The 24,368-nt window shown below is 28.7% G+C and overlaps 1 protein-coding gene across 2 annotated transcripts in view; it reads left to right on the top strand.

Annotated features, from left to right (window-relative positions):
• Positions 1 to 6,717: 6,717 nt before the first annotated feature.
• LOC105770963 (chorismate synthase, chloroplastic) overlaps positions 6,718 to 24,368 on the top strand; it is a 36,570-nt gene continuing 18,919 nt past the window's right edge. Inside the window, exons 1-13 of one of the 2 annotated variants that reach the window (XM_012592345.2) lie at positions 6,724 to 7,007; positions 7,988 to 8,138; positions 8,387 to 8,463; positions 8,549 to 8,607; positions 9,055 to 9,138; positions 9,246 to 9,338; positions 9,743 to 9,823; positions 10,068 to 10,199; positions 10,372 to 10,474; positions 10,642 to 10,736; positions 11,260 to 11,325; positions 12,323 to 12,407; positions 12,650 to 13,167. In XM_012592345.2, the coding sequence (XP_012447799.1) occupies positions 6,875 to 7,007; positions 7,988 to 8,138; positions 8,387 to 8,463; positions 8,549 to 8,607; positions 9,055 to 9,138; positions 9,246 to 9,338; positions 9,743 to 9,823; positions 10,068 to 10,199; positions 10,372 to 10,474; positions 10,642 to 10,736; positions 11,260 to 11,325; positions 12,323 to 12,407; positions 12,650 to 12,798 (1,308 nt within the window). In that variant the 5' untranslated portion in view covers positions 6,724 to 6,874 and the 3' untranslated portion in view covers positions 12,799 to 13,167. Of the gene's footprint in view, positions 7,008 to 7,987; positions 8,139 to 8,386; positions 8,464 to 8,548; positions 8,608 to 9,054; positions 9,139 to 9,245; positions 9,339 to 9,742; positions 9,824 to 10,067; positions 10,200 to 10,371; positions 10,475 to 10,641; positions 10,737 to 11,259; positions 11,326 to 12,322; positions 12,408 to 12,649; positions 13,168 to 24,368 lie in introns of those variants that run through there. The other variant, XM_052631485.1, reaches the window with a different exon arrangement.

Genomic DNA, 24,368 nt, shown 5'->3' with positions numbered 1-24,368 from the left:
CATTGATATGGAGTGTCAGAATCGATGCATGAATATGTGTGTTAGAGAACAACATATTGGACTGACTCGTTATGAGTATGTTTCTTAGATTATTATGTAATTGTCACGACATTACTCATAGTGATTAATATGTATATGATCCTCAGACTTGAGATCATCATAATCCCAACATCGTGAGTTGTATGTTTTGATATAGTCAAACGTACACCGTAACTGGTTGTTCTATAGAGGCTGATGTTGGATATAGCACAATTTATGTAAAGGGATATGGTTGATCGATATAGGATAAGTCCCTCCTACATAATAGGAGTAATATATTAGGCCATTTGATTGAGTGAGACTAGAAATGTATGGCCATGCTCAAATAAGTTGATATGAGATGTCATACTTATTTGTATATCATAGTCTACTTAAGATATCAAGGAACATGGAATGGACTATACAAGTGTGACTATTCCATGACTTGTGTTCAATCCAGAGATAAAGGAATTAAGGATTAGTGCATGAAAAGATTAATCATAAAAAGGTTATGTCGAATCATGATTTCTTGTGAATTAGGTAGCAATGATGCATTGCTAGGTGCCACTCATTGTTTGTAACATTGGAATCGTTCTAACATTACTGCTAACGTTACAAGAACCTCTGTGGTCACACCTATAGTTGAAATGAATGAATAAAACATAATTGGTATTGTGTTTGGTTGTCGCATGAATTAAATTAATTATAGAATTAATTTAATTGGGTAATCAAATATCGAACACATTATATGAACAAGGTTGTTGTACACATAATGAGAATATGATTTTGGTTCGTATATAATAAATATAGTTTACCGAAATCTTTATTATAATTAATGTAATTATAATTTTTGATTTTTTAAACATTATTATATTTATTTAATTTTGAGAAACCCTAAAAAAAATAAGATATAAAATCCTATTTTTCTTTGCTTTGTGAGTCTAGCAGCTGTCAAAGTAAAGTCTTCTCCAAAACTGTTTGGGGATTCTTTCCGTTCATAGTCAACTGGGTGGATTACGTAGAGGTCGGAGTCGTCAAAGATTACAGCTTGGTTTGATAGTAGATTAGATTACTTATTGCCGAGGCGTCGCTGTCTATTCAGAATCACCATTCGGTAATTTCGAAACCCTTTTTCACCCCGATTCGTTCCTCACACATGGATCCATGGTTAGGATCGCCGGGTGTTTTATTTTTCCGCTGCGCCGTAGGGGTGCTGGCGTTCCAACATATGGCAGCAACAACAGTCAACCAAGCAATTTGGTTAAGAAAAATTTTAATCTTGTGCAGGTTGAAGCAACACAAATTTTCTATGATAATCTATCTGTTGTAGCAATTGCTAAGAATCTTGTCTTCCATGGAAAGACAACATTTCAAGATCAAGCACTATTTTGTGAAGGAAGTCGAACAGAGTGAAGAAGTCATTCTAGTTCATTGCAGCACAGAAAGCCAGCTGGCGAACATTCTGACCAAGCCTCTTGGAAAAACGAGGTTTGAGAAGTTGAGAAATGAAATTGGTGTTCACTGCATAAAGGTCAAGAAGGAGTGTTGCGAGATGGTCATTCATGCAACAGCTCACACATTTGGCGAACAGGTTAAACGCGATAAGAATGACGAATTGTCAAGCTGGCGAACAATCGAGCATACAGATCTTGACGAACAGCCCAAGTATAAGCTAAAATGACGGACAATCCAAGTACAAGCCAAAGCGGTAGACAGTTTAAGTACAGGCCAAAATAGCAGATAGTCTAACCGCAACTTTTGATACAAGCTAACAAGTTGTCAACTTGTTTAGAAAAGTTGCTTAAATTATTTTATTTATCTTTAATTTGATAGGTTAACTTAAACGTTGTTAATTAGACAGAAATTAGACAATGAGTGATCCTATGTACCTAGACATGTCAACTTGTCAAGTCACGATTGATAAAATTTTCCTATTTAAATGTATACTGTATATGTAAACAAATGTATTAAAATGAAGAAAAAAAATAGCAAATCAATTTTGATTGCTAAATTTTGATATGTCCTTTTCTTTCTTAGACAAAAAAAAACCAACAATTTTTTTACCATTTTCAAACCCTCATTTAACTATTGAATTCCATGATTGATATTGTGTTTAAAGATTTAATCTCTTCTATATGAAAATGTCTAAAATGAATTTAAAACATTCTCAATTGCTAGACTCAAAAACATTAAATATGCATAAAATCATTGTAAGGAAATTTTTGTGTTTTTATTTTAGACTAAAATATCTTTTAATAATATTTCTTCAAACTATCTTAGAAATAAATATTAAAAATTGATAAATCAAGAGACAAACTAACCAAAAGATTAGATTTTGGGCTTCCAACATGATTTCATGTTTTCAAAAAGTAAATTTACATGCATTTTTCCTTTTTCCTTTTGCTGATTATTATGACTTTTACTTTTGAGCTATGGCATGCACACTTATATAATTGCCTGTCATATCAAACTCAACATGAATAGGTGAAAAAGCATTATTTTAATTTATTTTAAATTACTTTTCTCTTTTGATTTCACATGCAGATAATGTTTATCTGATATGGAATATTACAATGTGTTCTCCTCCTTTTTTTCCTTAAAAATTTAAAGTAATTAAAGACATTTAATTATAACATCTCAAATTTGCATCAAAATAAATTACAATAATCCTTGACCTTTAATTTATATATATCTAAATAAGTTTTAGTTTAATCAATTTTTATTTAAAATAAAGACTAGTTTGAATACAAATAAAAATGAGATTTGATTTACATAAATATAAAATATCAAAAGTTGCTTTAAAAGTGAAATAATTCAAAGAATTGTTTTAGTATTTTAGTCTGAAAATTAATTTTCATTATTAAAATAACTAATCAATTTTAATTTTTATAATCAACATAAAGTTAATTGTACTTCACATTTTATATAGGAAATAATTATTGAGGATAATTAAGATCTTGAAAGATTTGGCCAATGAAATTAATATCTTTAAAGAACGGAATAGGATAGATTTTATGGATTTTATCAGTGTTAGAAAATGTGGGTTCGAACATCTAGTTTTATGCATTGTATAAAAAAATCTTTTGATAAATTAAAAGATAGTAAATGATAAATTTTAATACCAAATTTTATAAATAAATATTGAATTGTTTTAGGAAATTGTTTGAAAAATTAATAAAAATAATAATTTCTACATATAAATATATTATTTAATAAAAATAAATAATTATTTTTGAAAGTTTTATTTTAATAATCAATATTTTATATCGTTTTGAATAAAAATTAAATACGGCAAATGCGATTTAAATATCTCAAAAAAAATTTAGAATTGGATTAGGGATTCTGCATCGGGCCTTAGAGCCCAAGTGCATTGTTCTGGTGGCGAGTAATATATATTGGGCCTTAGATCATTTAAATGTGACTAGTGTGTTAATTTGGTAAAAGCACATTTCTAATCTCTCTCAATTTTGATATTAAGCAAATTGAAATTGCTAAAAAAAAAAAAAAAGATCAAATTTAAAAGTGAGCAGATAAGAAAAATTAATCATATTAATTGAATTTTTATTATTACTTGGTATAATAATAAATTAAGCACTCGATATTTACATATTCTCTCAATTTGCTATTGATTCTAAATATATATATACATGATTTAAAAGTTAGAAATTAAAAAGAACATATCGACTAATTTTAGCTTCAAGTATAAACATTGAGGGCTAAATTTATTTTATAACAATCAAAATTATGTAAAATTGATGAAAAATATTAATGTTGTGATTAATTATCCTTTAGATGCTCATTTTTAAATTGACGGGATTAAATTACTCCGCTTTTTAAATAGGAACCAATTTACATAATATAAAAATTGAAAGAGACCGGATAAGTCTTTTTACCTGTTAATTTCGGTATTTAGTAGATATCTATATCTATATTTTGTACTATATCTATATATATATATGCTTGATTGAATTGGTGTCCTATTAATATCAACTTGAAGGGAAATGGCTAAAAATCTTTTTTGGAAGGCAATAAATATTATCACGGGCCTAATATTTTTACCCAAACCCTCCCGAAATTTGGGCTGACCTTCAGGTTTGGACGGGTAATTTGACTCATGAACATGTCTAGTTCTAATCAATCAAGTAAAAGAAAGTATAACTTCTTCATTTGAGTGATCTATAAGGATTAAACTCTATTAATTGTTATTATCTCACGTTATTTTAAATCACTTGAGATAAAATAATTTATAAAAAATACAATTATATTAATAAAAGAGTTCTAATAAATTTAAGTTCTTGAATTATCTCTTAAATAAATTAAAGATAAATGATGAATAGTGACTGTTACAAAACTTCCTCATCTAAAATGACATTCAGATATACATTTTTCAAAGTGGGAGAAAGAAATCAATGTAGGGTTTCATGTTTTTCAAAGCTGGAAGAATTTATTTTGGGTATTTCACTCTCTTTTTTCTTAAATTATGTAATATTTTAAATTTAATTTTAAAAAATGTTGAGAGTTGCAATCCCTTGTCAAAATGTCAATAGTTGTCAAGTGTGATAATACCATTAAAATGAAATAAAATTTGGAATATTAAATCAATTTTTATTTAATTAACCAATTCGATTTTGATATTTTCTTGAATGCTGGGAATATTGATTCATGTGTATGTAACACAAAAGGTAAAAATACTTTGAATTTTCTCCCATCCTTCTTTGAAATATCATCATCGGTGGCGAAGCTATTTATAGATTTTTCATATTTTTAAAAAATTATTTTCCAAAAATTCTATTACAAAATTAAAACTATTTTTCATTCAAATTCAGTTTAAAAATTTAATTACAATTCTTTGTAATTACGAGAGTGTAACTTAATTTAAAATTTTATCGTTAAATAAGTCTACTGAATTATAATTCTTTGTAATTACAAGAGAGCATAATTCATTCAATTACTCTTTGTTGTTCAAATCATTAGGTGTGTTTGTTTCACGAAAATATTTTTACATTTTCATGTGTTTGTTTAATGAAAACAACTTAGCTAAAAGAAGATGGCTTATAGGTCAATAGAAAATAAACCTATTTTCTTGGACTTACCATTTCGAGAAACATGAGTTATTTTTAAAAAGAGCTCATTTAGGAGTAATTTTATTTTATATAAAATTTAACGCTAATTAAGCCTAATATTATTATATTAATAATATTTTATTTTAATTTTAAAACATTTAAAAATATTAAAAATATTAATATCAAATATTATAGTGTTCAATATTATTAAACATATATATTTAATTATTTATATTATTAAATATAAATAATTATTAAAAATTTAATAAATAATTATTTTAATAATTTATTTAATATTACATTTTTAATAATAAATTTTAACAATAATAATTTTAAATTTGAAAATAATATTCTTAATATATTATAGAAAATATTTATATTAATGTTTTAATAATAAATACATATTACAATTTATAAATATTTAATAATAAAATTTTATAATATAAAATATGATTGTTTTAATTATATAAATATAAGCATTTGAGTAAATCATTCTTAGCTTCATTTATCTCATCTAACTCTAATGTATCCACTCTCGTATATGTAATATATGTAATTTAGATTAAATTTTAATTAGATATTATTTATTATTAAGTTTATATATAATATTTATTATTATACAATATTATTCCTATTATAAAATAAATTTCGATTCCCAAAATAAAATTCTAGTATAATATTTTATAACAAATATACTAATATTGTGTTTATTTGACTAAAATAATTTGTAGAAAATGATTTAAAAATTATCAAATAACAAAAAACATTTTACATATAATCATTTAAACATTAAAAATATTAAATTTTCAAAAAAAAATGGAATTCACTTTTAAAAATCATTTTCCAAAATTTCTTTTCCAATCAATTGCAACCTTAAATTTATTTAAGAAAGATTAATTAATATTTTTATGGCTTAATATCAAATTTGACCACTAATATTTATATGTTTTGTTAAAATGACCCTAATTATATTTTTGAGTTTTTTAGCCATTAACTTTGTTTTTTTCAAATTGTTTTTTCTAGCAGATTTGATGAAAGTACCATCAAAAAATTTAATGGGGTTGATGTGGAATATTTTAATGAGATGTAATTTAGTACTTATGTAATCCAAGAAGATAATTACATGTGAATACATTTAAAGAAAATAAACCTAACTATCTAAAAAAGGATTACAAAATGAATGCATACATTTGTTTACTTGATAGGTTTCAAAAGAAAATTAATAAATTAAATAAAAATTTTGAATGTGTGCATTCATTTTGAAACACTTTTTAAATAATTATGTTTATTTTTAAATTAAGAGTTATTTTTAACTGAATGAATTATTTATTTATTTTCCACATGTAATTATTTTATTGGGTTATTTAAGTAATAAATTATATCTCATTAAAATATTCTACATATGAAATTTTACATCCTTAATTAACTTTTTAATGGTACTTTCATCAATTTTGTTAAAAAAAGCAAGGTGAAAAAAAAGAATAAAGTTGATGGACAAAAAAGACTCAAAATTATAATTAGAACCATTTTGACAAAATATGTAAACAATAATGGCCAAATTTACAATTAAACATTTTATTAAAATTGCTTTTGTTTTTTAACTGGAGGGTAGTTGAGAATAAAATCTAACCACCAAAGCCTACCAACCCACTCTTCCCTCCCTTCCCTAAAAGCCTTCTATTTCTATTGAATCTTCCATTTTTATTTGCTCAAATCTCTTCATTTCCTTCCAATTCTACCCTCTTTTTTTATTTGTTTCTTTTCTTCTCTTAGTTTAATTTCTCAAAGCTGTTATGGCTTCTTCCATTACATCTAAGCCTTTCCTTGGAGCTACTAAACCCAACTCTTCTCTTTCTTCTGATCTTCAAAGACTCTCTTTTGCCTCTCTTCATATCTCAATCAAACCAAGAACCCTCAAAAAGCTTCGTAAGTTTTCTTATTTTATCTTCTATTTCAATTGGGTTTCTGCATTCTTTTTAAAGATTTGTTTTTGACATTGGGTTTTTTTTTTTTTTCCTTTTGTTTTTGACTTCGTTTCTCTTTGTGGGTATTGCTTCTTCTTTTTTAGTTGTTTCTGTTGAAATTAGCAGTTTATTGCATTATTTGGTTTGGGAATAGAGAAAATGATTTTTAATGTTGAATTTGAACTCTTAGAAATCATCAACTTCAAGTTTTGTGTGTATTTTGAACATAGGACTCTAGTTAATTACGGTTTTGAATTTTGAGCAATACTGATAGAGCATTGCCATCAGGTTTATATATTGTTTGCTGTCATTTTATGTTTTGTTACAGAAATTTTGTTGTCATCATGCAAAAAGACAATCATGAATGTCTATACAGTTTTACAATGTTATGTACAGATAAATGGTCACACATGGTCGACTTTATGCGATGTTTTTGTGTCAGCATTGATCCATCTATTCGACATTTCGGCTGAAGCTTGATTTCAGGTTTAGATGATTGTAGTAGCAATAGAAGTTATGTTAATGTGTTTTGAACTGGGAGATTTTTAAGATCAATAAACACTACAGGCTGAGATGCATGTAGGAATCTATACTTTCACATACTAGTGAATAGATTTGACTTGAGAATTTTCATCATTGAAATCAACACTAACATGTTGCCATTATGTCAAAACATCTCGGGGTGTATCTAAACTGTGTAATTCTTCTGTGATTGCATCAGCTTTATGTGAAGTGTAGGAGTTACCGGTTTTCTACCATTGAAAGACCAATATTTTTAGGATGTGGTTCTTTAAAGGTTCTGGTAGAAGCTTAAATTTATTAGACATTGCACATTGTTATTGTGTCTTTCTGACTCCTATAATATTTAGAAACAATTTCTACATAAAGAACATTTAGATTAAGTTGAGCTTTTGAAGCCTGACAAAATGTATTGCCTAACAGAGATAGAGGCAGCTGGGAGCACATTTGGAAATTATTTCCGTGTTACAACATTTGGAGAATCTCATGGAGGTGGTGTTGGTTGTATAGTTGATGGATGTCCTCCTAGGATTCCTCTCTCAGAAGCTGATTTGCAAGTTGATCTTGACCGAAGGTACTTCCTCATGAGAACTTAGCATTATCACTTTAATCCTATTGCTCACCTTTAGATGAAGATTTGTCCATCCTTGTAGCATCTTTCTGTTCATTTTCATTGCATGTTGATCTAGTGAGAGTTCTTGCGAATAGGGTTTCCCTATAAATGACAGAGTGCAGTAGTTTAAGTTTTAGTCATTTATCTTTCATCTCTATTGATGCAAATTGCTTCATCATTGTGGATTAACTGTCAAGAGTTATTTGCAGGAGGCCAGGTCAGAGCCGAATTACTACCCCTAGGAAAGAGACTGACACATGCCGATTATATTCTGGAGTTTCAGAAGGTTATATATATTTTTAACCCTGGACATTTGATGTTTCTTATCTCCTTTCTTTGTCTTTAAACGGACATTTGTTGACAATCTGCAGGAGTGACTACTGGAACACCAATCCATGTTTTTGTACCAAATACTGATCAGAGGGGACATGTGAGTATATACTATTAATATTTTCTTGGGGGGTCTAAAATGGGAAAACTAAAATGAGGTTTAACAACCCTTTGGTTGGTGTTTTAATTCTGGCATAGAATTTTAAATGATCGAAATCTAGTTTGAATTATCTTTAGAAGTTAATAATGTAATTTGCACCTCTCAAGCCTCATTGAGCAATTCTTGGGCTGATATTGCTTCTGGACGGTGAATGAGACCTCATTAATTAAACCAATGATGTAGCCATATAAACAGTAGTCATCAATTAGAGTCATGCGTACTAATTTCAAGGCAATCTAGTGAACAGTTTCAGTTTAGGATCACGGTTTTAACCTGTGAGCTAATTTCAAGCATATCGCATATGTTAGGGACGTTCTCGATTTTGAATTAATTATTTGTTCTTTTAGCGTCTAGAAGGATTCTTTAATGATGTCATTCTGCTTTCAGGATTACAAGGAAATGTCGATAGCTTATAGGCCCTCTCATGCTGATGCTACTTATGACATGAAATATGGTGTCAGAGCAGTGCAGGTAATGCCTTTTATTATCATCATTGCAGTACCATGGATTATGCCATCTCTTTAAGAGATTCAGATTTGTTTATACCCAATTTATCTGATTTCAACTTGTAATTGAAGGGTGGTGGTAGATCTTCTGCCAGAGAAACCATTGGAAGAGTTGCCTCTGGAGCTATTGCAAAGAAAATCCTCAAGCATTTCTCAGGAACTGAGGTATGTTTCAAGCTGGAGGATTGATCTCTCTATTGTTTCTTTTTATATGTGATCATAATTCATTGCATTTGTTCTATGAATTTATAATAATGCTTGTACTTGGTGCAGAGTATTTGTTTAATTTGTTCGCACTTGCAATATGATTAATGTCTGATTTACACTAACAAGTCATAAAGGAAAAGGGGGAAAAGAAAGCTAATTCTGACCCCTACCCTCTGTTCCATGCTGCAAACATCTGTATCTTGTGTCAAATGTTTAAAATCACTTTAGCACAGCTGTAACTGCATTTTCATCATTCAATTCGTACAAGTGACTCTACCTTCCATTATTGAATCATATTTGTCGATTTATCTTTCTTTCTTTTTCTTTTTTGGTTTCTTATTGTGGTTCATTTTTTTCTTCAGGTTCTCGCTTACGTCTCACAAGTTCACCAGGTTGTGCTTCCAGACGGTTCAGTTTACCATGATACTGTAACTCTTGATCAGGTTTGAACTCAGCTCAATTATTTTAGTCTTGATTTCAAACTAATTATGGTTGGTTATGAGAGTTTTTGTTCCCCATTTCCTCTGATTTGGTTTCACAAGTTCTGAAGGGCATTCATTCCAAGATGCATTATGCATTTTGATCTACTTTCACCGTTGTACTTAGTCTAGATTGCTACTCCCCTTTCAATACTGATCAATTTATATTATAGCCATTATTTAACCATTTTCAACTAAATGTTGCCAGATAGAAAGTAATATTGTAAGGTGCCCACATCCTGAATATGCTGAGAAAATGATTGCTGCTATTGATGCTGTTCGAACGAGAGGAGATTCTATTGGTGGTGTTGTCACATGCATAGTGAGGAATGCTCCACGTGTATGAACTCTCTCTCTCACACATATTTGTGTTTCATGCTCATGGCCCGTATTAATTTTCATGAAGTTTCTGTTTTCTTTTGACCTTAAAATAATGGAAATGCTTTAACTTGTAGCAGCCGGAGTCAAATAGAAGTTTCCTGCAGAACTGAAAATCTGTATTTTTGTGTCAGGGGCTTGGTTCACCAGTTTTTGATAAGCTTGAAGCAGAGCTTGCTAAGGCTGTAATGTCATTACCCGCAACCAAAGGATTTGAATTTGGCAGTGGATTTGCAGGTTAAGAGATTTTTATACTTTTGGTGTGACGCTGTATTTCATAAAATGCTCTTGAGTTGAGTTGGCCAATTGGTGAAACATGCTCTAAAGCTATTAATTGTGAGGTTATTTCTTGGTTACTTCTGTTTCAAGTTTGTTATAATTGCTGGTCTGTAAAATCTTTGCAGGTACTTTTCTAACTGGCAGTGAACATAATGACGAGTTCTTTACTGATGAACATGGAACAATAAGGACTAGAACAAACCGCTCTGGTGGGATACAGGTAGGTATTTTCTCTGTTACTCTCAGTCTCTCTATCTGTCTGCCTAGCAACAGTTACTTGGAGTCGAGTGTTGGATATGGGTATGTGCTTGACAAGGGTGTTTGCAATTTTTAAAATTTTTTCATATATATGAACATGGTGCCATATCTATGTCCGAATATGTTGGGCACAAGTGTTGGACATGATTACTTTTAAGGAAAATGAAAAGTTCAGGTAATAGCACTTTGTTGGGCTTTTGTCACCAATGTACCAAATGCTACCTGTTTATTTGTAGTCTTCAAATTTTTAATTGTTGGGTAAACAGTGTTGCTCGGACTCTTCATTATTCTTAAGTTCTCATGCCCGACAAATATTCGGACATGGATATGTAGATATGACCCTCCAAATACATGAAAATACTTTCAAAAATTGAACGTCCTCGTGTAGGACACATATCCAACGTTCATACCTGAATCCAAGTAATATTGGAGCTAAGTCCATGGGTTGGGTGTGAGAATTGTGAGACTGTAATGTTGACTTACAGGGTGGAATATCCAATGGGGAAATTATAAATATGAGAGTTGCTTTCAAGCCAACGGCCACTATCAGTGTAAGTTTGATCTCCTTTTGCCTTATATGCTTTCTGGCTATTATGACTTGTTTTATATATCATTGTAGGGTGAGCATTCGATTAAATCGAGTGAAAAACTTTTGAATTAACGAGTCCTATTTTGTCATCCTCATTCGATTTGAAAATTTTTAGAATGGGGTCGAGTGAAATTGTTAAAGTTAGATTAAAAAATTAAACATGTGAAATTAAAATTTTGTTACAGTATAACTAATTTTATGTTAAAGCACATAAAACTAAATCTTTTTCAATGCCAAAAAAAAAAAAAAAAACTATACTATGATAAACTTAATCATTAATTAACTTCTTTAGGTCCCAAAATTATTATTTTAGAAAAATTTTAAATTTTAACTTTTTATATATATTTTAGATTTTTTAATTTTTAAAAATAAAATTTTTAAAATTTTTATTAATATTTTGAATTTAAATAATTATTTTGAAATTTTTTGAAATTTTTGTTGAGAGATAGATCAATTTGTACATTTTTTAAATTGATGGGGACCAAAGGTGTATTTACACCAATTTGTTATTGGAATTGTAAAATTTAGCTCGACTCGAACTACTTATTTGAGTAGTTTACTCAAATAACTCAAACAACTCGATTTGATTAACTTGAAATTTGATTTTTTTTTTCGATTTTTTCAAATCAAATCGTGTTTTGGTCAGTTATATATCGTTTCATATTTTATGAGAATTTTTGGGTACAGTGCTGGGAACATAAATTTTTTTTTTTGGAAAAAAAAGGCAGCTATGTTTAGGACATACTAATAAAAAAACCCTCTTAAGATTATACAAAATGACAGCCATACTCGAAAAACATTATATAATAAAATTTAAGAGAACAACTAAAAAATATGAAGTAAGTATAACAGTTTTGTTGTAAAGAACAAGTATATTTTGGCTTTAGATCATGCATATCACAAAGTTTTGGCTAATTAATGCAGTTAAGATTGGTGTCGTTTTGTGATATTTTCTGCAGAAAAAGCAGCATACAGTGACTCGAGAAAAGAAAGAGATCGAACTGTTAGCTCGCGGTCGTCATGATCCTTGTGTTGTCCCTCGAGGTATTTCTTTGGACAATGGTTTTCCTTTGCTTTGTTGTCATCTCTGTAAGTTTTAGTTTAGAATCTTCCCATGGTTGCCATTTTCCAAAGACGGCTGGATTCCTTGGAATCTACAATGAATGCGGATATCGAATTTGAAAGTTGTATTAAGCATATTTCATCTTCCTATCTTTTACATCATTTTCAAACAATGTATCTCATTTCCAGTTTACTTTGTGTTTGGTTTAATTTGGACGATGCAGCTGTGCCGATGGTGGAAGCCATGGTAGCAATGGTTCTGGTGGACCAGTTGATGGCACAACATGGACAGTGTAACTTGTTCCCGATCAACCCCGAATTACAGGAGCCCTTGAGCTTTAGTTTCCCCAACTTTGAGCCGGCAAATATCTAAACTTGAATGGTGGCAAAGTCAGTGTTAGGTCTCCATTGTTATGTTTTGAATGAGAATGTTGTGGTCTCTATCCGTTTCTCTTTTTTATTCGTTATGTGGTTTTCTTGATAATTTAGTATTATAGATTTACTACTATCTGATTTATTCTCCCCTTAGCTTGTAAAAGTAATCAATGTTTAGATTTTTCGTTTCTCGGTGTTTATGTTTGATATATTTGAACAAAAGTGTAAGATGTGCTTATGTTACAATAATGTGTACTTGATGACATAAAGGTAGTTAAATTCTAGAGTCCTAGAGTTTGTAATTTGAATGTCAAAATTTTAAATACAAATATAATAATCATATCATGTATTTCATATTTACTAGTAACAGGGATCTTTAAAATGTTAATTGCAAATTTTATATATCTTCTATGTTATTCTTCACATTTGGAATTATAATGATTGAACTTGTGTTTTCTCTTTGGAAGCATAATGTGTTTTTATTACACACAATACTAATTAATTTTACTTAATTAATATTAAACAATCAAATCTTGGAATTGATAATGTTGGGAGGGTTTTACTTGAATATTACCAGGTTCGAATAAGACTAAACTCAGGCAGAAAGCAGAGAAGAATCATGTAGTTTTATAAAAAAAGTTGAACAATTAAAAAATATTAAGTTAAATATTTATTAAATAATAAATTTTTAATATTTTAATAAAAATTAAATTTATTATAATTAGTATAAAATATTTAAATTGACTCCCAAATTGTTTTTCCTTCTTCTAAAAGTAAGTACATAGATACCGATGTATGTTGGAGTGAATATGTGAACTAACTATTTTAAATACATTATTTAAAAATCAATAAATAAAACATTTGTAGGTGAATTAGAGACAAATCTTAAATCCACCTACAAAATTTTTACGGAAAAACTTTTCAAATACATAGTTTTAAATTTTTTTAAAAAATTACTTATGTAAATGATTTATTTTAACTTCTTCCCTAATTGGTCAGATTTAATCTTAAGGTAATCCACAACTCAACATGGGGACCAACTAATTTAGATATATCATTTAAAAATAGAATAAACTAAATAAATATTTTCTCTAAATTGGACCACAAATTATTTAAGATCTTAAGTAAATAAATGATATAAAGTGATAAATGAGATAAACACAATACAAAAGGTAAAATAAATTATTAATATGTAAAAGTATAAAGATTAAAACAAAACAATATTTTTCTAATTTTCTTTTCTATTCTCTCCATTTTTTCTTCTTTGCTTTCTCTCTTCCTTTCTTCCCAACCAATCCACCCACAAATAATAATAATAATAATAATAATAATAATAATAATAATAATAATAATAATAATAATAATCTATACTATTTTTTAAGTATTTTCTTGAGTTGGTGTTATCTTCACCGAATCACCAACTCAATTAGGAAAATTATAAAAATATCCTTCGTAATTAAAATAAGTTATATTATTCTAGGATAATTTAGTCTTTTATTTAAAAAATTAATAAAATGCATATTATAGAATTTACCACTCAACTAAAGCTTCATTTTAGTATATTTATACATTTCAAATTTTATTATGCATACTTTATTACCTCCATCAATTGTATATATTTATATTATTTATTAAGTGTTTTATTGAGTTGGTGTCACCTCAACTGGGTTACCAACTCAATTAGAAAAATCTGAAAATATCCTTTTATAATTAAAATAAGTTATATTATTCTAGGATAATTTACTCTTTTATTTAAATATCCTATTTGAATCGTTCCTTTTCTATTCATATCAGCATTTCGTATAGAGGTTTTTATGTTAGCAATAGTGTCCTTACCCATGGTAAACTAAAATTTTTGTTGCTCCCGAATTTTGATATAACCAACATGTTCTTTTTTTTTTTTACTTAGTAAAGGTATATACGTGAGACACAATCTACTAATTAATCCATGCCATTTAAATACTCTAAATACTATAACTATACTTGGGTCTCGTCTACAATACCTCGGGAGCTAATGAAACTATTTTAGCGAAATTTAACTGTCTCAATTCTCAGGCAATTGCACCAAAAATTTGAGTTCCTTTTGGATTTCCTTCTTGATCAATGACAACAGCAACATTGTCATCATATCGTATTATCATCCCATTGTCATGTTTGAGTTCTTTATGAGTACGTACAATTATAGCTATGATCACTTCTGATCTTTCTAGAGGTGTATTTAGTACTATTTCCTTGATCACAGCAACAATAATGTCACAAATATGAGCATATCGGCGATTACTAGCTCCTATGATTCGAATACACACCAATTCTCGAGCCCCGCTGTTATCTGCTACATTCAAATGGGTTTGAGGTTGAATCATTTTTTTAAATCTCTTTTTTCAATTTAACAAAGGACGAAGAAAAAAGAAATATTGTTTGTAAAAAAAAAAAGAGGAAACTTGCAATTGTTTTTTTATTCCCAAGACAAGACTTATTTCCTTTGGTTCTATATTCCTATCTTGAAATAATGAATTGAGTTTTTATAGGCATTTTTTACGCCGCTATTGAAATAGCCTTTCTGGCTACTCCGCTCATTTCATAAAATATTTTGCCCGATTTAACAATAGATGCCTAATACTCGGGAGATCCTTTCCCTGAACCTATACGTGTTTGGATTTGATTAGACAATGTATGGTTGGTAAATAGGTATCGACTTTTTAAGCAATGTGCGAAACGTATCATCATATATTCAATATGATTCCACAAGATCTAGTTTCGTTCAAGTAACGGATTCTCGCCAATTGAAAGGATCTTCTGATCAATCCAGAGATCGTTTTGATTCCATTAGTAATGAGGATTTGGAATATCACACATTGATCAATCAAAGAGAGATTCAACAACTAAAAGAAAGATCGATTCTTTAGGATCCTTCCTTTCTTCAAACAGAACGAACGGAGATAGATTCAGACTGATTCCCTAAGTGCCTTTCTGGATATTGTTCAATTTAAGTATTTATTAAGTATTTTATTGAGTTGGTGTTATCTTCAGCCGAGCCACCAACTCAGTTACGAAAACTAGAAAAATACTCTTCTGTAATTAAAATAAGTTATATTATTCGAGTGTAATTTAGTCTTTTTATTTAAAAAATAAATAAAATGCATATTATGGAATTTACCACTCAACTTAAGTTTCATTTTAGTATATTTATACATTTCAATTTTTATTATGTATACTTTATTACCTCCATCAATTGTATAAATTTATATTATTTATTAGTGCTTTCTTGAGTTGGTGTCACTCTCAACTGGGTCACCAACTCGATTAGAAAAATACAAAATACCCTTTTGTAACTAAAATAAGTTATATTATTTCGGGATAATTTAGTCTTTTTATTTAAATATCAATAAAATATGCATATGTTAAGATTTGAACCCAAATGAATTGCTTTAGTAAAACCTTAATTTACCACTCTATTAAAGTTTTATTTTGATTTTTATACACTTCAATTTTTATTATATGTATATTAATTTATTTGATTGAGATGATGTCACAAATTAACTCGACACCAACTTAGGATTGATGACAACACTATGATAAACAACTGTATTCATTTAGTATTCTTAATATTATGTATTCATGTGTTCAAATTTTGTTTTACTTACAATTTAATCTATTTGTTTTTATTTTAAATCATACATATTCATGAGTTATTATCGTTAATAATTAGTTTCAAATCATATATTTCACTATTTATTGTATGTTTGTTAAACACACGTCTGTATTCGAATACATGATTCCTATACCCATATGCATATGATAGAATTTTTAGTAATAATAATAATATATATATATATATATATATATATATATATATATATGCTCAAAATAGTGGTATAATTTCAGTTTTAGTCCTTAGGATATGCTCAAAATAGTGGCATTCCAACAGGACACGAGTCCAGCCTTTTACATTTTAAAATAATGGCTTAATAGTAATTACGATCCCTTTACCTTTTTAATTTATATAATAATTGTCAGATTTCAATTTCAGTCTCTATACAAAGTTCAAATTCAAAATTTTAATTTGGTACCTCAAGCGACATGTTCTGCTGTTCTTTTCTCTCTCCAGATGGTCCAATTTCAATTTTGATCCCTTTATTTTTTTTATAAAACAATGGTCAAATTTTAAATTTAATCTTTATACTATGTTGAAATTTGATATTTTATATCTATATACATAATTTGATACTTTTCAAGAATTATTTATATAATTTACATATTAATTGTATACAAATAAGTATATTTTATTACTTCATTTACTTTTTAATTATATTATGAAATGATTAATCCTCACATGAAACATCGTATCATGTTTTAATTTTATTACATTATATTTGTAGTCTCATATTATCTCATTTTTAAATTTATCTTAATTTAATTCCAAATTTTTCATATAATATTATTTTAATTGACTTTTTAAAAAAGGTATTTTAATTGAAAATTATTTACTATAATTAAAATTTTTAATTAATTATTTAAATCCCAAAACATAGTGAGGTATACAATCTAATAATAATAATGATAATAAGAATGTTATGAATATCTTATTAAGTGAATGTCCATTATGATCAAGATAAAGTTTTAATATACTTTAAATTCTAATAGTTATTAGAATTAGATCTCTACTTCTTTTATACTTTTTATGCCTATAAATAGAGATTTTGATGAAGCATTGTAATCATCCATTTGATCAATAAAGTACATTCTCTATTGCTTTCATATTTTTTTGTTCTTTATTCTCTCCATCTTTTTTTTATAACACGTTATCAAGACGATCTTGCTCAAAAGATAGTTCCTTTTAACGACCATCAAATTTATCCTTCATGATTTTCAATAACTTTGATGACAAGATTTCAAAGATTTTGCAAGAAGTTTCTTTTATTTAATGTTTATATCTGATTATTATTTTCATTCTTCTTTCATTATACGTTATTATTGTTTTGATTAACTTATTTTACTTTTTGTTCTTAAGGATGGTGAAAGATTTGATATCATTATCTATATGAAATCAAGAAGTAAGATTCACTCTCAAAGTTTATTTTTGATATTTGCTTGGGGATGATCTCTTTTCTTCATTACAAAGGATGTTTATCATCACTACTTCTCATCATGGTAACGTAAGTCAATTTAATCAACTTCTTTTGAAATTGATTTGATTTCTATTAAAAGTTCAGTTTATTTAATTCACTATCCGTATCTCTATGAATTTATAAAACTCTTCACGCATTTAGTTATTAGGATTTTTATGTGGAGATAAATATCTTTTCATTTTAATAGAATTGATTGGTTTAATTTCAATTTTGATTAAGATATATGATTATTATGGAATGTGAGTAAAAATACTTACTTGTCATGAACTTTGGGATATTCACCTTGTCTGCGATAATTTAATATCATTGTAAAATTTGAGATGAAATTATGTCTGTAAAGTTATTTTATAGTCTGTAAAGTTATTTTAATTTGACATTATAATATTTTGTATTTTGTTGTGGTATGATATATAAAATATATATTATCTAACCAAAATGATTTATTAGTGACATGAATTTATTATTTGTTACATTTAATGTATGTTTTATTTATACCTATTCATTTTATTTTTATATGAATAAATAAAATTTTATTTAAAATAAATTAAACATTCATTAAAGTTATACAATAAAATGGTTATATGCTCTGAAGAGCTAATATTGCATCAAAGCGTAAAAGCTCTTTAAGAGCTTATATGTTAGCTCGTTGTGATGTCAAATTTTATAAAATATAATATAGTTTTTCATATCAAGAAGATATATGTTGAATAAAACCTTCATGTGTTTTACATTAAAACCATATATATAAATAACATGAGATACTCATGTATTTGTATTATATTCCTCGAAGGAATACATTACACTATATGATTGAAATATCTAATGTGTTATGCTCTTGCAGTAGCAATATTGTGAAAATGACTTTAACAATATTTTCAAACGATCTTATACCTTCTAGTGGCTAAGCAAAATAATAAGTTACTAATGAAAAATTATGAAATTCTTCCCACTAGTTTTGCTTCATTCCCTGAAGTGAATGTAATAGTACATAATTATGAAAAATGAAAATATAAAGATCATGATTGTTGTTGTAATTGAGGATGTGATTGGAGACTAATCATGGCAACATAAATAGATAGATTTTGATTTGAAATCCATGCATGTTTTACGATGGTGATTATGAAATAAAGAATCAATGGAGGTGTTTAGAAGTCTTATCTTAATTACTAGACTTATTGCATTCCTGAAGTGAATGCAAACATAAAGAAAATAAAAGATATAATCATGGACCACTAAAAGTGGGAACATAGTAATAAATAAGAGAACAAAGAGAGTTCTCAAGATAACTCTTCAAAGGTTAAAGATAACTTGTGTTTTCAATGTGATATGAATATTATTGGCCACATATGTGGCATATGCCTAAATATTTTGTTTCATTAATATTCTTGGAGGAAGGATATGAGAATGTAGTTATAAATTCTATCATTATAGATAGAAAATATTTATCTTATTTGGTACTAAAACAAACAAATATTATTCCAATATTTGATAGTACAAAATTAGTCGAAAGCTCCAAAAGAGCTAATACACTAATATCTTGTGACGGTTAATCTTTTGGTTTTAAAATGTATTTATAATGGATCTTATATTGAGATTGTGAATGAGGAAAATATTATATTTCATATGAATCACTATTGTTATAAATATCTAATTTGAAAGGATGAAAAGAGATGATTGAGTTATTAATTTATATTTATTTTATAATCATTGTGATCTTCTTTTGTCATCATCCCCATTAAGGGGTTGGAAGCAAAATATTTGACTGGGAAAGATCTATTTATGAGTAATAAAATATGATAATTTTATCTAAAGCTCGTTATAGTTGGATGCACCTGAAGTTGCAAATTTTTTTGAGATGTTTGAAGATTTTGGCATATTCCCTGAAGCGAATATTGCATATAAATGTTTGGAAATTATATTTATTTTGTTGACTGAGTGACATAATATTCACATTGATTTAGACATTTTCAGTAGTAAATGTCACAATAGCACTTATATTTGGATACACAGTAAAAGGAATGATAGTAAAATTATTAATTTGTTACAATTTATTACAATTGAAACACATGTTAAAGTAAACCGGAAGTTTACTGATACAAATACATTTACTACTTGGCGTGAACAGTTAGACCATCCTGGATCATATATGATGTGAAAATTAATTAAGAATTCATATGAACATTCATTAAAGAACCAAAAGATTCTTTAATTTAAAAAAAAATTCTCATATGTTGCTTGTTCTTAATGAAAATTGATTATTAGAAACTCATTAGCTAAAGTTGAGATTTAATGTCTTACATTTTTGAAACGAACATAGGCTCATTCATCCACCATGTGGATGGTGTTGATATTATATGATTTTGGTAGATGCATCTACAAAATAATCACATATGTGTTATAAATTTGCAACCTGTCGTTTGCAAGATTGCTTGTTTAAATGATTAATTTCAGATAATACAATTAAGACAATTTATCTTGCTAATACTGATGAGTTTATATCTCAAGCTTTTATTGATTGAGTTTGAAAAACTTTTGTAAAAGTTTGCGCATAATGGTTTAGAGAAATTATTGATTAAACACCTCTGATTAATGTCTAAATCATTACTTATGAGAACTAAACTTCCTATTTCAACATGAAATTATGTTGATTTACGTGTTGTACTCATTAAGCCAATGAGTTATAAATACTCCCTATTACAATTGATTTTTGATCAATAGTTAAATATTTCTCATCTTTAAAATTTTGTATGTGCGTATATCGTTCCAATTGCTCCACCACAACGTACAAAGATGAGTGAATTTTCAAAGAAAGTTGGAAATATATATTAATTACAGGTTTCTTTATATTATTAGATGTTTTGAATGTATTCAAGATTCAAAGATGAGTGAATTTTCAAAGAAAGTTGGAAATATATATTAATTACAAGTTTCTTTATATTATTAGATGTTTTGAATGTATTCAAGATTCAATTATGACATGATTTGTGATTACAATTTTGATTCGATAGTTTTTCCAACATTAGGGGGAGAGAAATAATAACTTGTAATGAGGTAGGGGGAGAGTAATTTGAACCAGAAGTTCAATAAGGATAACTCATTACAAGTTATCTGTTAGATGTATTTACAAACTTAATGAGAATAACCAAGTGTTATATATTGTAACGCCCTAAATTTTTAAGAATTTAATTGTGAGTTTCTGCAGTAATTAGATTTCTGTATCTCTGGTTCTGTGCTATGCTTTTGGGATTAAGGTATGGAGTTCAAGTTGCGTCATTAAAAGTTTTATTCTTTTAGAACAATCTCTATCCATGCGGTATATGAGTAAAGGAAGTTCTGTAAGAACTTATAATAAGAATAAGCCTACTGGTTCACTAGTTAAGCATCTGTCTATATTCTGTTTGGTCCTGAGTTCGAACCCTATCGTATGCGTTAAGAGAATTTTTGCTAGTTGTCGGAGGTAGGGTGATGGTTATTAGAATTTGGTTAACGTCTGTATCTCTTATTCTTTATTTTATTTTATATTATTTTTCTTTTCCTTTTCTTTATTCATTTTACTCTTTGAATTCTACTCGTCGAGTGTGTTCTACACATGATTATTGGGAATTAGTGAGATCTTTACTTTATTGAAAGACTTCTGTGTAAGTTCTGTCGGAATCCTTTGACTTTTGCTAGTTTTTGGTTTAGATTTCTACTACTGTGTCAATTTGAGAATTGTCAAATTGCTTTACTTAAACTTTCTGATAACTAGCCATTTTGTTCCCTTAGGTGTAAGTGCAGAGAGAAGTGACCCTTCGCATGTTGTGCGGACTTAGCATGGTTGAATCGTTGGTAAGCGTTAGTCGTCAAAGTTCCCTCATGTCGATTTATTTGACATAGTTGATTGTGTATTAATGTTGTGTTAATTAGTCGACCTAGTTAAATGATTGGTTGCTGAATGGTTAATTAGGTTCCGGGTAATCTCCGTATTGTCTCCCAATCAAAATGAAACTAGGTGTGTACCAGAAACCTTAATTTTGCAAGTTTCAGGTCGTAAAAAATGGTGGCTGTCGATACTATACGGCCAAGCACACGGGCGTGTGACTGGGCCGTATGAGCCATACGGGCGTGTGGCAGACCGTATGATCAATCGTGTAACTCACTGTTCATTGAATTGAGGCCACACGGGCTAGAACACGGGCGTGTATCTAGGCCTTGTGTGGCCATGTTAGTGTAGGGTTCATACGGACAACAAATACGGGCAAATGTTTGGGTCGTGTAACTCACTGTTTGTGGAACGAGACCATACGGTCAGGGACATGGGTATGTGCCCAGGCTGTGTAACTCACTGTTTGTGGTATAAAAGCCACACGGGTAGGGACATGAACATGTATCCAGGCTGTGTAACTCACTGTTTAGGCTTAAAAACCACACGACCAAGGCACACGGGTGTGTGACCCGGCTGTGTGGCAGGTTATTAGGCTCGAGAGCTGTCTTTTAAGGCTGAGAATGCTACTTAGCCTTGATATTGGTTTCCTCAATGTACGAATAATTGAATTTGATTATTTGAGAACTGTCTGATACACTAGGATTGATCTGTGAGCAACATAATTATATGTGCACTGTAATACCTATTCTGTTACTGAATTGTCCTATTTAATTGTATAATGAGTTAGAATGACTGAACATATGTTACGGGTATTTGTGTTCTGCATTGGCATGTGTTGGGGCATTGTGAATGGGGAATGAGTCTGTTCTGAAATCTTGGCTATGCTACAATAAGTATTACTCTGATTCTGGCACTTGTCGCATATTAATCTAGTAGATACGCTGTGTTTCTGTGAATGTGTTAATGAACACTCTAAAGTTGTCCAGGGTTGGGTGGGCATTAAATGTCCATAGTGGTGTGTTGGGATGGCTGAAGATGGTGTGTAGCGGCTGAAAATAGGAACATTACATCTGAGTCTGATCTGAACCATTTTTGAACTAAAATTATATATATGTACACATATGTAACTCATCCGCTTTGAATCTGGATTGAAATTACTTCTATATCAAATCGAATCTCTAAATTTGGAATTTCCTTATAAGCCAACATTATTGAATTACATTCTTTTTACGCACTGAGTTTACAACTCACTTTATTATTGATTAGATTTCAAGTGGTTCCCAATCTTGATCGGGTCAGTGTCGCAAGAGCTTGGTCAAGCTTTTATTTTTCCTTTTAAGCATTATTAATAGGGATTGATGTTCTATGATGTTATGGTAACTATGAAGATTATATGTTTAAATTATTGTTGTAATGAATGGTTCAATTCGACAGTGTTATGATAGTAGAAGTTTCAGTATAAGTGACGTAACTCCCTAAACTTAGTTTGGACGTCTAGGCTGGGTTTAGAGTGTTACATATATCATCTAATATTTTAATTTGAATCAAAGTCCCAGTAGGACAATTAGTTAGAATAAATAATAGATTGATCGGTTCCAAAGATGAAAATTCTTCTAGATGGTCATATAGTGGATGCGGGTGCTCCAGAAGAGACCCAAGACATAACTAATAAGTAAAACTTCAAAAGAGATTTAGGTACCTGAAAATAAATTCTAAAATAATAAAAATAAGATATCTCGATAAGTTATGTCAATTCGAGAAAATGTGGAACCAAATAATAAAAGTGGTCGACAATGATTTTGCATACGATATTATTAATGAAATAAAAGGAAGATCTTGAATAAATGTATTAAGAAATATAGATATGAAAAAAATTAATCAAAATAGAAAAATGCAACTCAAGTACAATTAAATTCGTGGAGTGTTTGGGCTAGTAGTCCAAATATCTAAATGTATAAAGCCAGTGAGGGTGCAATTGAAGTAGTTTCGTAAAAGCGGAACAAAAATATGAAGTTTTTTGCTAAGTCCTGGCATTTATTATGAAAAAGATATAATATTCTTTTGTGGCGGATACAATAACCTTTAAATATATTATTAGATTGACAATTCATAAAAGATTTAAATTGCGTCTAATGGTTATTGTTACAACCTTTTATGAATCACTATATAGTAAAGCTTATATTAAAATCCTTGAAGGATTTAGATGTTAGAAGCATATTAAAATTCTTGAGAAATTGTTCATTTATATGAATTGAAATAATTTGAACATATATGATAAATTTGACTAAGTGAATAGTAGTTGAAGGAGGATTATAAAATGTAACTATTTTTGTTCTCATAAATGAATCATGATTAAAGTTTGTTATGATTGTTGTTGAATATCCTGAAGAGATCAAAATATATTTCCCCAAATTTCCCTCACTCATGACTTTTAAAAGAATGGTAATATAAATGCTTAGCAAATACATTCAAATAGTCATTTGAAAAACCAATATTCAAGATTGAATACGTAGAATATGAGAAAATATGTGATGTTTTCATGAGGGGGAGTAAATACGCGTTGCACCCTTTTTC

Source organism: Gossypium raimondii, chromosome 5 (genome assembly GCF_025698545.1).
Source record: "Gossypium raimondii isolate GPD5lz chromosome 5, ASM2569854v1, whole genome shotgun sequence".
NCBI classification, from domain to species: domain Eukaryota; kingdom Viridiplantae; phylum Streptophyta; class Magnoliopsida; order Malvales; family Malvaceae; genus Gossypium; species Gossypium raimondii.
Note: the sequence above shows the minus strand (reverse complement) of the source record. Positions and strands in the feature narration are given on the sequence as shown.